Source organism: Eptesicus fuscus, chromosome 4 (genome assembly GCF_027574615.1).
Source record: "Eptesicus fuscus isolate TK198812 chromosome 4, DD_ASM_mEF_20220401, whole genome shotgun sequence".
NCBI classification, from domain to species: Eukaryota; Metazoa; Chordata; class Mammalia; order Chiroptera; family Vespertilionidae; genus Eptesicus; species Eptesicus fuscus.
Window position 1 is genome coordinate 17986472 of NC_072476.1, and position 15807 is coordinate 18002278.

At 46.4% G+C, this 15807-nt stretch overlaps 1 protein-coding gene across 1 annotated transcript; it reads right to left on the reverse strand.

Annotated features, from left to right (window-relative positions):
* Nucleotides 1-8819: 8819 nt before the first annotated feature.
* Nucleotides 8820-9248, reverse strand: LOC129148693 (40S ribosomal protein S15a-like). The gene has a single exon (XM_054714239.1). It carries the CDS (start codon nt 9246-9248, stop codon nt 8856-8858), a length of 393 nt encoding a protein of 130 aa, XP_054570214.1. The 3' UTR covers nt 8820-8855.
* Between the last annotated feature and the right edge of the window lie 6559 nt (nt 9249-15807).

Consider the following 15807-nt stretch of genomic DNA (forward strand, 5'->3'; position numbering starts at 1 on the left):
CTACTGTGGGCTGGCCTCTGGGCTGGGTCTCAGAGGAGTTCCAGGGCCAGTAGGGGAAACAGATAATTATGATCTGGAATTGTAATTACAATTTACAATGGCAACCTGGACAGGTAGAGGGAGCATTGTGGGAGCCCCAAAGAGGTGCCCAGCCCAGCTGGGGAGGGTGGTGGACATGGGAGGCTTCCTGGAGGAGGTGACACCTGAGCTGAGTTTAAGAAGTTGGGTGAGAGGTTGGGATGGGGAAGAGGAAGGCATTTCAGATGGAATGGAGAGTATGCACAAACATACATGGAACTCAAAAGACTGTTGGGTATTGAGTACAGATGCAGGTCTGGTGTGTGTGTGCCATGGGAGGGTGGTTGGAGAGTATGGGTACCTAGGATAAGGCCAGGAAGTTTGAAGAGTCCAGGAGAGCCTTCTTGCCAAACTAGAGTTTAGACCTCATCCAGGGGACATGGAGCTCCTGTGGCAGCCTTTTGGTTTGTCCTGACCCTGGAGTGGGGGCCCTCTCCTCTGGGCTAGAGCTCTCCCATTTGGGTGCAGCTGGGAATTTTTTTAGCTTTTGTGTGACAGCCAGTTCTGTTGTTCCCACTTCCTTGGCATGATGTATTGCATGGCTCGTTCATCTCTTCCTCCCTCCCCTTTCATGAGTCAATGGTAAGAACTTACCTCTGGGGCCAAAAAGACAGGGCTAAGTCCCAGCTCTATTGCCACCAATTTATGAGCCTCAACCAGAATCCTTGACCCCCACAAACCTCAGTCTCCTTGATTGTAAATGGGGATGATAATAAAAGTAGCAAACTGCCCTAACCGGTTTGGCTCAGTGGATAGAGCATGGGCCTGCGGACTGAAGAGTCCCAGGTTCGATTCCAATCAAGGGCATGTACCTTGGTTGCGGGCACATCCCCAGTGGGGAGTGTGCAGGAGGCAGCCGATCGATGTTTCTCTCCCAAAGATGTTTCTAACTCTCTATCCTCTCCCTTCCTCTCTGTAAAAAATCAATAAAATATATTTTAAAAAAAGTAGCAAACATGTATAGGCACTGGTCTATGCACTTTGCAAAAATTACTCATTGAATGTCTACAACAACTCTGAGAGGTTGGTAGTGTTATTATCCCCATTTTACAGATGAGAAATCAGAGGCACGGAGGGGCCTAAAGCCTTCCAGCTGGTAAGTGGAAGGGACAGGAGGCCAGAAGAATCTCTGTCTTGGGGTTGGTGTGAAGATCAGAAGGGCTAAGGCATGCAGAGACCTTGATGCACTGCCAACACATAGTAGATACTCAGTAAATGCAACTATCATAGTTACAAACGCTCCAAAAACCAGAGCAATGTTTACAAGCTGACAGCAGTCCCCAGAGCTAAGCAAATCCCCTTTATCCAAGAGAGCCCTCGGAAGGCCCAATTCAAACGGCCTCATTAACTCCACACAATAGAGAATGACAGATCAAGTCTTTGATGAAAGAGACTGAACAGCCATTGATTAGAAGGCAGACTTGTTTCTTTCTTTCCCAACTGATTGACTGACTTCTGAGGGCTCTTCTGTCTGTGTAATTAAAGAGCTAAGTGAACCATGGAGCACGTTTCCTTCATCCATCACCGTCTTGATGGTGGGCGGGAGGGCGTCCCATAAGCCATAGGTTTCCTCCTGCCCAGTCCCAAAGCCAAAGACCCAGCAAAGCATTGGGGTTTCCAACTTGCCACTCTTGAATCTCTGAAGCCACATCAAACTCTCTTTTACCACCATTTAAAGTATTGGCAATTGGAACCAGTAATAGCACAAGAAGAGGATGGCTGCAAAAATCACTCGATGTGAAACTTGGGTGAAATTGGCTGGAGAAGGGAATGGGAGGGTGGAAGGGGGCAGCGAGCAGAGTGTGACCTGATTGTGCATTGGAGGCAGCAGACCTGGGTTTGGATCCAGACCTGGCCACCTCCTAGCCGTGTAACTTGGGGCATGGCTATAGGAGTGAATCCGTCATAGTTCCTGCCCACATTCAAGCTCAGGATTTGGTACAGGCATTGAAGAGCTCTCTTCAAAATAGAGGCTGCATGGTGGGTGGGAGGAGGGCTCGGTTTGTGGGTCAGACCTGAATCCACATCCACTGGGCCCCACACGTGCTGTGTGACGGTGGGGACTGGCTTCCCTCTCAGACCCTCTGTTTCAGGCTGAAGATCGGGGATGAATAGTTGAGGACTTTGTGTCAGTTGCAATTAGAGGAGCCAGCCCTGGAATCAGGCTGCCTGGATTCAAATCTGTGAGCTGCTTCACTGGTTCTCAACCCGTGTCATTTTGTGCCCCCCTTCCAGACTCCCCCAGGGGACCTTTGGCCATGTTTGAAGACATTTTAAAAATATGTTTATTGATTTCAGAGAGGAAGGGAGAGGGAGAGAGAGATAGCAACATCAGTTGAGAGAGAATTATCGATCAGCTGCCTACTGAGGATCGAGCCCATAATCTGGGCATGTGCCCTGACCAGGAATTGAACTGTGACCTTCTGGTTCAGAGGTCGATGCTAACCACTGAGCAACACCGGCTGGGCTGGAGACATTTTTGATGATCACAGCTTGGGGGTATTGCTGCTAGCGTCTGGAGGGCAGAGACCAGGATGCTGCTCTACATTCCACCACGCACAGGACAGCCCCAGCACAGAGAATTATCTGGCCCTAAAAGTCAGTGGTGCTAAGGTCAAGCGAGACATCCTGCTCTATTGCCTACTAGCTTGTGAAGTCATTGCACCTGGTCAAGACTCTGTTCTCTCACCGGGGGAAGGCAGATCATAACCGTGGGTGATTCTTTTTAAAAACAGAGGCAGTGTGGCAGCTAGCACAGTTTAGGCACCTTGCAAACCCTCAAAAAACAGAAGCCTGCATATCTGTGGAATTGAGAGGCAGTAGTGCATAGTAACTGCTAGGACAGAGGTAGGTCCCATGTAAGTCACGGCCAAGACAGGGTGACGACGGTGATGTGTGCCATTTTCACAGACTCCCTGCAGTGCCCGGAGATCCTTCTTCAAGCCTGCACTTCACAGTGGCTCCCTGTGCCACCCACACCTCTGCCTCAAGGGGCTGTGCAAAGCCATTGTCAAAATTTAAAAAGCAAGACGTGTCCCTGGGGAGGCTGATGCTGGATCTCAGGTCTGCCGGTGCCGAAAATTATTAACTTCCCCCTGGGTTTCCCTCTGCAATTGTTTCCTGAAAGCTGTTTGCAACTTGAGCAGTTCTTGTAATTGGGACGTACTTTCCTGGACCGGGGATTCCTTACCCTCCTCTCTCATATTTTGTCTGAGCCTGTGATGGACTGAATGTCTGTGTCTCCCCAACATTTCTATTTTGAAGCCTGAACTCCCAATGTGATGGTATTTGGAGGCGGGGCTTTTGGAAAGTGATTAGGGTTAGATGAGGTCATGAGGGTGGGAACCTGAGATGGGGTTAGTGCCCTTATAGGAAGAGAGACCAGGCCTTCCCCTTCCCCCAGACTTCTCTTTCCCATCTGTCTGCATTTTGGTCTTGGACTTCCAGCCTCATTTATTATGAGAAAGAAATGTCTGTTGTTTATTCTTGCCAGTGTGTGGATTTAGTTATAGCAGCCCAAGCTAAGACAGGACCCAGGATCCTTAAAGTATAAATTTTTGCCAATTCCTCAGTTTTTCAGGGGAATCCTGGGGAGAGGTATCCCCTCACTCTTCCCTTTGAGGAAAACAGTGGCTTGACTTCCACGGTCCTTGTTGGCAGTAGGAGTAGAAACTGTTCCCTCCAGTTGGGGGACAATAAGCAAAGCATAAAGCTGGCTTTAAACAGAAATGCAGATAAGATAAGGCGAGGTAGTGATTGGCTGACAAAACTGTGCCTAGGGGTTTGCAGGAACCTAACCCTGCATTTCCCCTACGAGCAAAGGTTCAGTGTTCGATGATTCATTATTTGTGGTGATTTTATAGAACATAACTACATCGTATAAGAATTGAGTGTGTTCTGCTGGGCTGGTGTGGTTCAGTTGGTCGAGCATCGATCCATGCACCAGGAGGTTGCTGGTTTGATTCCCAGATGGGGCACATGCCCGGGGTGTGCAGGGGGCAGCCGATTGATATTTCTTTCTTTCTCCACCTTCCCTTCCTCTCTCTAGAAAATCAATAAAAACATATTAAAAAAGTTGACTGTGTTTTAATGTTTTCTTATTTCCTTGTGTAAATTACTGGTATTTATTTGCTGGTTAGAAGGGGGTGTGTGGTTGGTAACCTCCAAATCCTACCAGCGTGGTTCTCTCCACGCCAGGGCCACAGGCAGGTGCTCATCCCTCTCTGCTTTTGCCACGATTTTGCCACTAGGAAGACTCTGTTGGATCTTCTAAGAGATGGAATCTTTACTGTCAGGCTAGTGCTCCTCTGAGGAACCCGTCACTGTACAATCTGTTAGAGCAAAAGGTAGGGGAAAGGGCCTGGGTTCAAATCCCACCCCACCACTTACCCCTGTTTAATTACAGGCCAGTCACTTACCCCTTTCAACTTTTAGTTTCCTCATCTGAGGGGAGAACAAACTCCCACATCCCAGCAGTGGTGTAAGGAGAAAAAAATAAAGTCACCCAATCCCCAATAGGTGCCTAAAATCCTCCTTTTTTAATTCCTTCCCCCAGGAAGGGTTGCAACAGCATCAGGAAACTTAAGTTCCTTTGGAAACATATTGAAAGCAAGAACCAAGATGTCCACAAGCCTCGTGTTCATGAATTTACCTGCACGGCCCCCTGTCCTCGGTCCCTGACACAGCTTGGCCAGTCCTGGCCCCTGTGTGCACTAAGCCGCCGAAGCTTCTGGGGGTTAGTAGGGAACACAGGAGGGGAATGGGAAACCCTTCTCAGGGTTCTGTGCCCTTGTGGCTCCAGCCTGGAGTCAACTGTTGCCTTTGTTGACAGACAAATTTCTGCTCATTGACCGTGGTGGCTATTCCTCCGTGTCAGTCTGGCGAGGCTGTGGTACCCAGTAATTTAATCAAACTTTAATCTAGGTGTTGCTGTGAAGGTATTTGTTAATGTCTGTGGTTAGCATCTACAATCAATGGACTTTAAGGTAATTGCTCTTTTTTTAAAAAAAATGTTTTTATTGATTTTCAGAGAGAGGAAGGGAAGGGAGAGAGAGATAGAAACATCAATGATTAGAGAGAATCATCAATCGGCTGCCTCCTGCATTTCTTCCACTGGGGATGGAGCCCGCAGCCTGGGCATGTGCCCTGATCGGGAGTTGAACTGTGACCTCCTGGCTCATAGGTCGACACTCAACCACTGAGCAACACTGGCCAGGCAAGATGATTACTCTTGATAATGAGGGAGGCCTCATCCAATCAGCCAAAACTGAGATTTCCAGGAGAAGAGGAAATTCTGCCTCAAGACTGTAACATAGAAATCCCACCTGCGTTTCCAGCCTGCCCTACCAGTTCTGGGTTTGCCAGCTCATGCAATTCCTTGAAATCTCTCCCTGTGTCTGGCCCTTTCTGTCTCTGCCTCTATCTATCTATCTATCTATCTATCATCATCTATCATCATATCCTATTGGTTCTTGTCTTAGCTTTTTTTGGCTGCTTTAATAAAATACCATAGCCAGAGTGGCTTATAAATAATGTCAATTCCTATCTCACAGTTCTGGAGGCTGGGAAGGCCAAGATTAGGGTGCTGGTGGAGTCAGTGTCCGGTGAGGACTATTTTCTGTCTCACAGACAGCCACCTCTCACTGACCTCACATGGTGGAAGGGACAAGGAGCTCTCTGGGGCCTCCTTCATCAGGGCACTAATCCCATTCATGAGGGTTTCACCCTTATGGCCTAATCACCCCCCAAAGGCCTCACCTCCTATTACCATCACATTGAGGGTCAGGTTTTAACATATGAATTTTGGGGGCCACAAACAATGGGCCTACAGCAGCTGTGTTTCTCTGGAGAGCCCTAACCCCTACCCCAACCCCTGGGAAAACGCATCGACACTCGTGGCCTCATCCACTATCTCTGTTAGTGTTTCTTAACCCTTCTTGGGCACAGATTCATTTCAGAGAGTGATGCAGAACTTGGATCTTCTCTCCAGAAAATGTACATGTATCTGTAACATTGCATGAAGCTCAGGGGCCAGGGACCTCAAGTTAAGATTCCGGTCAGGATGCTGGGGGATCATAAACTCTATCTGCGCTGACTGCTTTCCTGAGCTGCAAACCTACTCAGCATCTCATCTTGGCTGTTTTGCAGGAGCCTCAAACCCGACAGGTCCAAACTAAACTCTTCATTTTTCTGCCCTACTTGTTTCTCTTCTCACGCTCCGTTTGCTAGTGAATGGCACCGTCACCCACCAGGGAGAGGAATTTTGGGTCATCTTTGCATTTTCCCTCCCCTTCTCCACCCACATGCAAACAATCACCAAGACCTGTCAAATTCATCGCTTCTGCCAGGGGCAATTTCAGGCCACCATCGCCTTCCTCCTAATTGGGATCCTTCCTTTCAGCCCTGGTCATGTCCAACCTGTTCTTCAGTAAGAAACCAGGGTTAGATTTTAAAATGAATATTTTATTATATTTTATGTTTTCCAGCTTTATTGAGATATAATGACATATAATGCAGATGTTTAAGGTATACGACATGTTGATCTGATATGCTTACATATTGCAAAATGATTACCACATAGCATTAGCTAACACCACCATCATGCCACATAATTGAAAACAAAGACTTAAGATATTTATTTCTGAATTATGTCTCTCCCCAGTTAAAAAGATATCTGGTGCTTCTGCGTGCCCTATGGGTATTGCAAAGCCCACTGTGGGTTATAAGACTCTCTGGCCCTGTTTCTGTCATTCTATCACTCATTCATTTCACAAACACTTATTTTTTTAAAATATATTTTATTGATTTTTTTTACAGAGAGGAAGGGAGAGGGATAGAGAGTTAGAAACATCGATCAGCTGCCTCCTGCACACTCCCTACTGGGGATGTGCCAGCAACCAAGGTACATGTCCTTGACGGGAATCGAACCTGGGACCCTTGAGTCCGCAGGCCTATGCTCTATCCACTGAGCCAAACCGGTTAGGGCTCCACAAACACTTATTGAGTACCTCTGTGTGCCAGGCTCTGTGTGGGGTGCTGGGATCCAGAGGATGGGGGTCTTTGTCTTCAGGTTGCATATGGCGCTCATTTGCATTTTCCAGCCATGCTGAGATCTCCTTATCCCAGTGTGCTCCTGGAGTTCACCTGGTGCCTTCACACCTGTGCGCAGTTTCTCTGCACTTTCTTATTCTTCAGCAAAGGTGAGCTCCTTTTCATTCTTCCAAACCCAAGTCAGCTCTCTCCCTGTGGAGATTTCTACATCTTTGTGGAGAATCATTCAACTCTGTATAACATGGGAAACAAATACATTTATTGGAATACTATGGGGTGGAAAACCTTGAAGAACAGAGGCAGGGCAGCTCTGAGGGTTCTAAGTAAAGAGGTGAGTCTCTTAACCAGGAATACCAATCAGAAAGAATGTATGCACCCCTGTGTTCGTAGCCGCACAATTTACAATAGCTAAGATTTGGAAACAGTCCAGTGCCCACCAGCAGATGAGTGGATAAAAAAGCTGTGGTTCATTTACACAATGGAATACTATGAAGCTATAAAAAAGAAAGAACTCTTACCATTTGCAACAGCATGGATGGACCTGGAGAGTATTATGCTAAGTGAAATAAGCCAGTCAGAGAAAGTAAGTATCACATGATCTCACTCATATGTGGAATATAATGAACAAAATAAACTGAGGAACAAAATAGATCCAGAGACATAGAAGCATAGAACAGATTGTTGAATTTCAGAGGGAAGGTGGGGTGGGTGGGTGGGTGGGTGGAGAGTGATTAACTGGGGAACATATATGCCTTTATGCATAGCCCATGGACTCAGACAGTAGAGTGGTGAAGGCCTGAGAGGGGCAGGTGTGAGATGCAGGGGTCAATGGGAAACAAACAAACAATGGGACATCTGTAATACTTTCAACAATAAAGGTAAAAAAATAAAAATAAAAACTGCCCACATAAAAAAAGAAAGCGATGAGTCTTTTTCAACTGCCAACTATTTGTTGCTTCTCCATCCTTTGCCTAATCCCTTTGTTTAATATTTCCAGGGATGAGAGACTGATGGGTTAGACTTGAGTCAAGTGCCTGCCCCTGGGGAATGCCACCTGATTGACAGCTCAGAAAGACTGCATATAATTGGAGAGGGAGAATTCCCCAAAGGAAATAAGGATTCTGATATAAATGAAGAAAGGAAGTGATGCTGGGCAAGCAAAGATAATGTGCCTCCCACACCTTCTTGACCTCTCTGCTGCAGAATTAATTATTCCTTCTGGTCTTCACCTTGCAGATTTTTAAAAAATATATATTTTATTGATTTTTTACAGAGAGGAAGGGAGAGGGATAGTTAGAAACACCAATGAGAGAGAAACATCAATCAGCTGCTTCCTGCACACCCCCTACTGGGGATGTGCTCGCAACCAAGGTACATGCCCTTGACCGGAATCGAACCTGGGACCCTTGAGTCCGCAGGCTGATGCTCTATCCACTGAGCCAAACCAGTTAGGGCTACCTTGCACATTTTAAAAATTAATATCTTGCAAATAACTTCTCTGGCCAGGTTGAATTATGATTTTTTATGTACTTTACTTTTGTACTTGAGTCTGTATCTTTGTAATGTGGGTTCCAATCATGGTGCCTAGCACATAGTAGGTGCTCAGAAATGTTTCTAGTGTTACATGAATGTGCATTGCAATGAAAACTCCAAACCTGCCATTGCAAGGTCCACCTTTTTTTTTTGTGTCCTTTGAGGCATTTTATTTCCACATATGTATTACATCCCTAGAAAAAGAATCCCAGGATTTTCCCTCCTGTGTGTTTTCGTCTTGCTTCTTCATGGTCCATGATGCCCGCTGAGGTTGTCAGTACAATGAAACCAAACTGACGGGACGGAAGCAAGTTGTTCTGCCATTTTTCTAGATCTTTGAGTTGCACATCAAATCTGGGACTGATTACTCCACACTTGTTCAACCTGCCTGTGAGGTTCACAACTATTTTCCCAGCTCTGTGGTCATCAATAATTTCAAATTCGCCAATGTAACCATGCTTCATCATCACAGTCAGAAACCGGACGATGACTTTGGAGCACGGCCTAATGAGAACCTGGCGTTTGCCTCTCTTTCCGGCATTGTTGATACTCTTCAGAGCATCAGCCAGGACATTCATATGCACCATTGTGGTGGCACAGACCGATGGCGGAAAGAGCAAGGTCCACCTTTTAAATTCAGGTTTCTCTTAAGAGTAAAATCTGGTTCTGAGTTTGAGATGGCAGCTTTTAATTCTCTTTTTTTCCCCAGGATGTTGGAAGCTGCCCATTGTCTTCACTAGCAGAGAGGTGTGGACAAGGAACCCGGAAGGCTGGTCAACCTTGAAGCTCTGAAAGGTCAGAGCCAACCACCCACTGTCTAGTTGAGACAATGGCAGCTAAAGCAACTTCCACCTTTTAGTTTTATGTAAATCCTTGCTGATTGGCTATTATTGGAATTGCCTGCCTAAGGGCTATGGGTGTATCCCACAATCTGAATAAAAGGGATAGCAAGGCCAGAGCAGAGTGGAGTCCTTCCTCTTGAGCTGGGCTCCCGCCTGGCCCCCAATATTTCCAAATTAATATTTTCTAGTCTCTTTCATTTGCGTGTGGCCTCCTCCAGAGCCCGAACCCTGAACCTGAACCCTGAACCACGCAGGACATCGGGGTGGCGGGGGGGCACTCACAACTGGCAGCCCAACGTGTGGCGCTCACATCAGGAGGCTTTGGGTCTTGAAATATTGCCTATAAAGAGAATTTGGGTTTAACAAAGTCAATTTGCTGAATGGTGTTAATGATCATAACCAGATATATGGTCCCCCAGAAAAGATGACACCCAAGGACAGAAGAAGAAATTAGTCTTTGTTCATACTAGAGACATTTACGTGGAGAGAATTAAAGAAAAAAAAAGGATCTTTTTGGATAAAATATGCAATAATGATGCATAGAATATAAATGCAAAGTAGCCTGGGATTATGTTATACTTGGAAGAAGAAGAAATAAAAATCTAAGACTTTCATTGAGTGGAGCTCCGGCCCTTGAAAATACCTTTTTCTCCCAGCAATTACTGACACCTACTACGTGCCAGGTACTGAATCAAGCACTTACACACCTTTAATCCTTGCAAATCCCTCTTTGGTAGGAATCACTGTCCCCATTTCACAACGGAGGACACTGAAGTTCAGCATATTTATGTGATAGGCCCCACGTTCAAGTAGCTAGGAAGCAGCAGAGGCAGGATTTGAACCCTGGTCTTCCTGATGTCAAAACTGCCGTTTTTGCTCCCATTTCAGCCCAAGGATGGGGCACAGGCATAGTTTCCAAAAGGGGAGCCCAAAGTGCTGACTTCATGATCAGTCCCAGCAGTTGGCTCAGGGCTTCTCAAATGCCTTCTTGCTGAGGTCAAGACGGGCTGTAGGGTCCAGCAGGAGCTGAGTGTCTCGCTGAGGTCAAAGAATCAATGGGAAGATCCTTTCCTGGCAGTATGTGCAGGTAAAAGCTCTCATTCTGAGGACAAATCCTGGAAGGGAAACCCACTCCCAGTAGGAGGAGGTCTGGGGTTGATGAAGGTAAGTGCATGTACGTGCACGTATGCAGGAGCGAATGTGTTTGCATGTGTAGTTAAGCCCGTGTGCTTTTGCATAAGAGGCTGTGCATGTGTCTCTGTGAGTATTTATGTGTCTCTGCACATGTATATTTGTGTGTGCTGGGCATTGTACACTCCATGATCATTGATGCCCCTGGGTTTGTATGTGTATACTCATACATACAGGTGGGTCTTTTTATGCTTATCTGTGTTATGCCTGTCTGTGTACTCATCTGTAGACCTGTGTTTATATGTTTTGTGTGTGTGTGTGTGATGACTTACAACAATGGGGAAATGTGTATACAGACACCCCTGACTTCCTGCCAACCTGCTTAACAGGTTTCAGAGAGCGTCTATTCACCTCTCACTGGACCTGCTCTGTTATACTCTGCAATTTCATTTTCCATTTGATAAAATGGGCTAAAAATAATGATTTTTAACGAGTTTGGAAGCTGGCCCGTGAGACCTTACTGCTCAGAATCCTTTAGTCTGGTTGCTGAGACAAAACTGAAAAGCCAGCCCTGACTTTCTCTTGTGATGTTTAAGATAAACCAGGAAGTAAAGCCCCCCGAGCGAGAATGTCTATGGGGTCTTAATCTTTTCCTAAATAAATCCCTGCTTATGACTTCCTATTGCCCATCAGATAAAGGATTATCTGCTGCAAATGGGCTTTGTTTATCTTTCATAAATCTCACTCCTGCTCTGCTAATTCTCACGTTGCTCATTGTTCTGAATACTGCAGTATCTTTTATGAGGTTTAATATTCTGTCCGAGCTCTCCTGTGACACTAATTTCCTACGGGGCTGTGAGCCTGTTTGGTTGGCCTGGACGTTGAGGAGTCTGGCTTTGGTAGCTGATGTCCAGACCTGCCCGATTAGCTCTCCCGAAATATAGAGACAACCTTGGATATTGGCAGATTTAGCATCATCTTAGGTAGCCTGAAATGGCTCAGAGAAATGGGTTTTGAATTAAATGGAGCTAGTTTCCGTTCTGGCTCTGGGACTTAGCAGTTGAGTGACCCCAGGCAAGTCTTTTTTTTCCCCCCCTTTCTGTCATGAAACCCCTTATAACAAAAGAGAATTATAAATTCTTAACTGCAAGGACAAAAATAATGTATTAAAAGCATTGGCTACTTAGTAAGTGTATTAGATAGCTATGGCTGTGTAACAAATCATTTCAGAATTTAGTGGTTTAAAATTATAAATGTTTGCCCTAACCGGTTTGGCTCAGTGGATAGTGTCGGCCTGCGGACTGAAGGGTCCCAGGTTCAATTCCGGTCAAGGGCATGTACCTTGGTTGTGGGCATATCCCCAGTGGAGGGGAGGGGTGCAGGAGGCAGCTGATCGATGTTTCTCTCCCATCGATGTTTCTGGCTCTCTATCTCTCTCCCTTCCTCGCTGTAAAAAATCAATAAAATATATTTTAAAAAATAAAATTATAAATGTTTATTTTTGCTCATGAGTCTATGTGTTGGCAGTTTAGGGGGGTTCTTCTACTCCCAGTGGGGCTCCCCCATGCGTCTGTGGTCAGCTGAGGGTCAGTGTGGTGGCTTTTTCTGGAGGTTGGCTGCGGTCTCCTGATTCTCTTTCACCTGCTCTCTCAGACTCCAGAGTCCAGCCTGGGCTTGTTCTGGTGGAGGCAAGGGCCCCAGAGAGACAACTGAAACCTGCAAAACCTCTTAAGGCCTCAGCTCAGGACTCGAACATTGTCAAGTCCACTGCATTCTATGGGCCAGAGCAGGTGATAGCCAGCCTGGGCAACATTGGTGGAAAGACAGACTAGCTCTTGATGTGAGGAGCTGTTAGTCATATTGGAAAGACGTGGAAGCAGGGAGGAGATTAATGGGGGCAATCAATGCAAGCAACCTCTTGCGATTAGGCACTCCGTGTTTGTTGAACTGCCTGGCACCTAATAATAATTAATGAATATTAATTAATGGTACGTAGTGTAGCCCGCTATGGAGGAAAGAAAAATAATTTTCCCTCAACCCTTCTAAGTTCTTGGCTGAGATCCCCACCCCCATAATAAAAGACAGTTTAACAGGAGAAAAACAAAGGGAAGTTTAATAACATGTATACCTCCTGCATGCATGGAAGAGACCTGGAAAAAACCAAGTCAGTCCCTGAAATGGCCCCAGCCACCCCCTTAGATACCATTTCCAGCTAACGACAAAAGAAGATGTTGGGGGTGGGGAGGGCAGTTCCCGGAGGTTCCCAGGAAAAGCACCATAATCAAGGGTATGGCTGTTGTGCAGATTTGTCATTCTATCTCCATTGATAGAAGTTTCTAGACATGTAGTCATCCTTCTTTCCCTGGCACACAAGGAGACACTCTTACAAGTGGAGATTTCCCTCAGAGATGTAAATTTCTCTTACAAGAGGGTAACTTCTACTTGGTTTTCAGAACTTCTCTGGTGTCTGTTGTTTCTTAAAAAAAAAAAAAAATCACCCCCCAACAATCCTTATGCCAAAGAGGCATATTTTGGGGTGGCAAATTCTGTTCCTCTTCACATCTATGAGGTCCAGTCTCAGCACAGTTTCGCTTTCATTCCCGGCCTTTTGATTTTCCTGTCTCTCATTGTCCTGAGGCATCCCCACGTAACGGCTTCATTCTTACCTTCTAGCATAGTAGGCATTCAGAATGCACCTGGTAGCTCACTTCTTCAGAATGAGGGGAGTAGAAACATCCCCAGGGCTAACTCTGCTCCAAGCCCTATGCGATACACTTTGCTTGCATTCTTAATGTTTATTTTACTGCTGTTGGAGAGAAAATTTTTGTCTCTACTCTTCTAAGTCCTTCTGGCTGGTCTAAGAATTAAATCGACACGAACCAGATTAACAGGAGAAAATCAGAGTTAATCATGTGCGTGCGGGGAAATCCACGTAAACACGAGAGACAAAATGAGGCTGTTGTGAGCTAAGGAGAAGGGGGTGGTGCTCTGGGACTTCACAGGGAAGGAAAGCAGTTCAGAGGAAGATGAAAAGAGCGAATGTTTCATAAACAAATGTTTGCCATGCCCTGTGAGACACTGGCCACAGAGAGGAAAGTTAACAAACAGGCTTTGCTAGGCTGCTCCCTACCCCACCCTCCTTCATGGTATATGATAGGTAGTTATCATCCGGGGAACTGCGCCCTTCCTGGGGCAGGTGCTCCATCCAAATTCTTTTAGGCAGTCAGGAGGATGCTCAAAGGTTCTTTCTGAGTCTCTTTGAGCCAGGCCAGTGCGCCAGGGCAAGTGGAACAGGGAAACGGAGACAGATAGTTAAACAGCCATCTAGGAACTCTAGATGCCAAGCAGTTTGCAGCCATCTGGCCAATTCTGTCTTCCCTACACCAAGTCACTTAAGAGTAAATGGTTTGCACTTCCCTCCCCAACCAGAGGGTAAATAGCTTAAATCACCCTACTCAGGGAGACAGATAGCAGAAATCTAATTAGTGCCATTTGCCAACCACACCCAAGTACAGATGAAGTTAAGAGAATACATCTCATTTTGGTACATCAGCATAAAGCTGAGGAATATTCTATTGAGATCCTCCCGTAAGACCTACCCTAAACGCCCAGCCTTTAAAAACCCCTCAAAACAAAGGTCCCAGCATGCACTCTCCCTCCCAGGAGCACGGCCCACGCCTTCTCCCACTCCTTCCCCCCACAGGCTGGCATCTCCTAAACTCTAAGGGACCCTGGGAGTCTTGCAACCAGGGCAGCAATGGGCAGTGGCAGTTCACATCCCTGAACCCGTCCCCAAGGCCCGCTCCCAGCCCCTTCTTGTTTCACTGCCCCAGCTTTCATAAATGTCCTCTGAAATTCACCCGGACTCGCGCTGTGAATTTGTCCTGCATGAAGTCAAGAGCCCACAACTACCAGGCAGCCTTAGGCTGCCCCGCCCAAGGCCAGGTCCCCTTTCCGGTAACATTTTGTTTCCTACAAATAATCAGCCTGAAAGAACCCTCATGGCAAACAGACATATCTTGGGGTGGTCAATTTTGCTCCTGTACACGACATCCCTCTGAGGGGGGCAACTTAACCAAGGGGAGGTCAAGTAACCCGTACCAGGTCACTTAGCTAGCACAGTCAGGATTCAGACCCATTCAGTCTGACTTTAAAGTCCATGCTTTAGCAAGTGTGTTAAACTGTCTCCCTTACCTAGGGTGACCAACTCAATCCTGGTTTCTGGGGTTTTTACCTAGATTTAAAACGGAAAGTCTGGCATCCTATGAAATCACCCCACCCGGGGCAAAGTGGGGTGTTTGTCATTGGACCCCAACCTGAGGCTTCTGCATCAGGCTGGACTCAGCATCTCTGACCCCTCCCGCTTCCCCAGTCCCCATTGGAAAAGGGTGTTTCCACGTCTTGCTTCCTCTCTAATTCCTGACGCCTGTCTTATTGCTTCTTTTTTCCCCGTGCAGTCTTGTGTGCCATTAACATCTGGTTTGTTCCACTTTGGAAATGCACACGGCACTGCAGGCTGCTCCTGGCTGGAATTCCCCGCCTCCACCCCCACAGCTGAGACCTCCCTGGCTCCCTGGGGGATGGAACAAAGTAGGAATCCTATCTGGTTTGCAGACTCTTAGGAAACTCACTGTCCCTTTAATGCCTCCCAGTAGCACGGGGCTTAAGGGGGTAGGCAATGCCTTCTCCTTACTGTGACATCTTTGCTCAGTCCCTCCCATCCTTAGTGCTGGATGACACCCTGACAATATGAGCCTCAAGATAAGCAATGGGGTATTGACAGGAAAGAGGAGAGAAGCTAATATCCATTGGCTTCCTCCATCTCCCCCGCCGCCCCCCAATAAAACATTTGCCCTTAAGGATCTTATCTTCTTTTTATATACATTCTTGGATTCTTAAAATAGAGTGCTTTTGACAATTATCACATAAAAACCTTCACTCAAAAAAAAAAAAAAAAAAAAAGACTCCAAACATCTAGACACCAGAGATACTGCTCAGAACTATATAGGTCCTCTCCCGTGTGCAGCCTAGTAAAAATGGAGCATGCTGGAAAAGATAAAAAGGCATGCCAGATGACTGAACCAGTGCAAAGGCACAAAAGAACGAATATTTCAGAAATGCTGATCTAGACAGCTTTGCTACGCAACCAGAGAGGTCATTGAATTTGCCAGGT

Bases quoted from the DNA above. Each gene is read 5' to 3' on its own strand.
- LOC129148693 (XM_054714239.1), bottom strand. From the start codon at position 9,248: ATGGTGCATATGAATGTCCTGGCTGATGCTCTGAAGAGTATCAACAAT.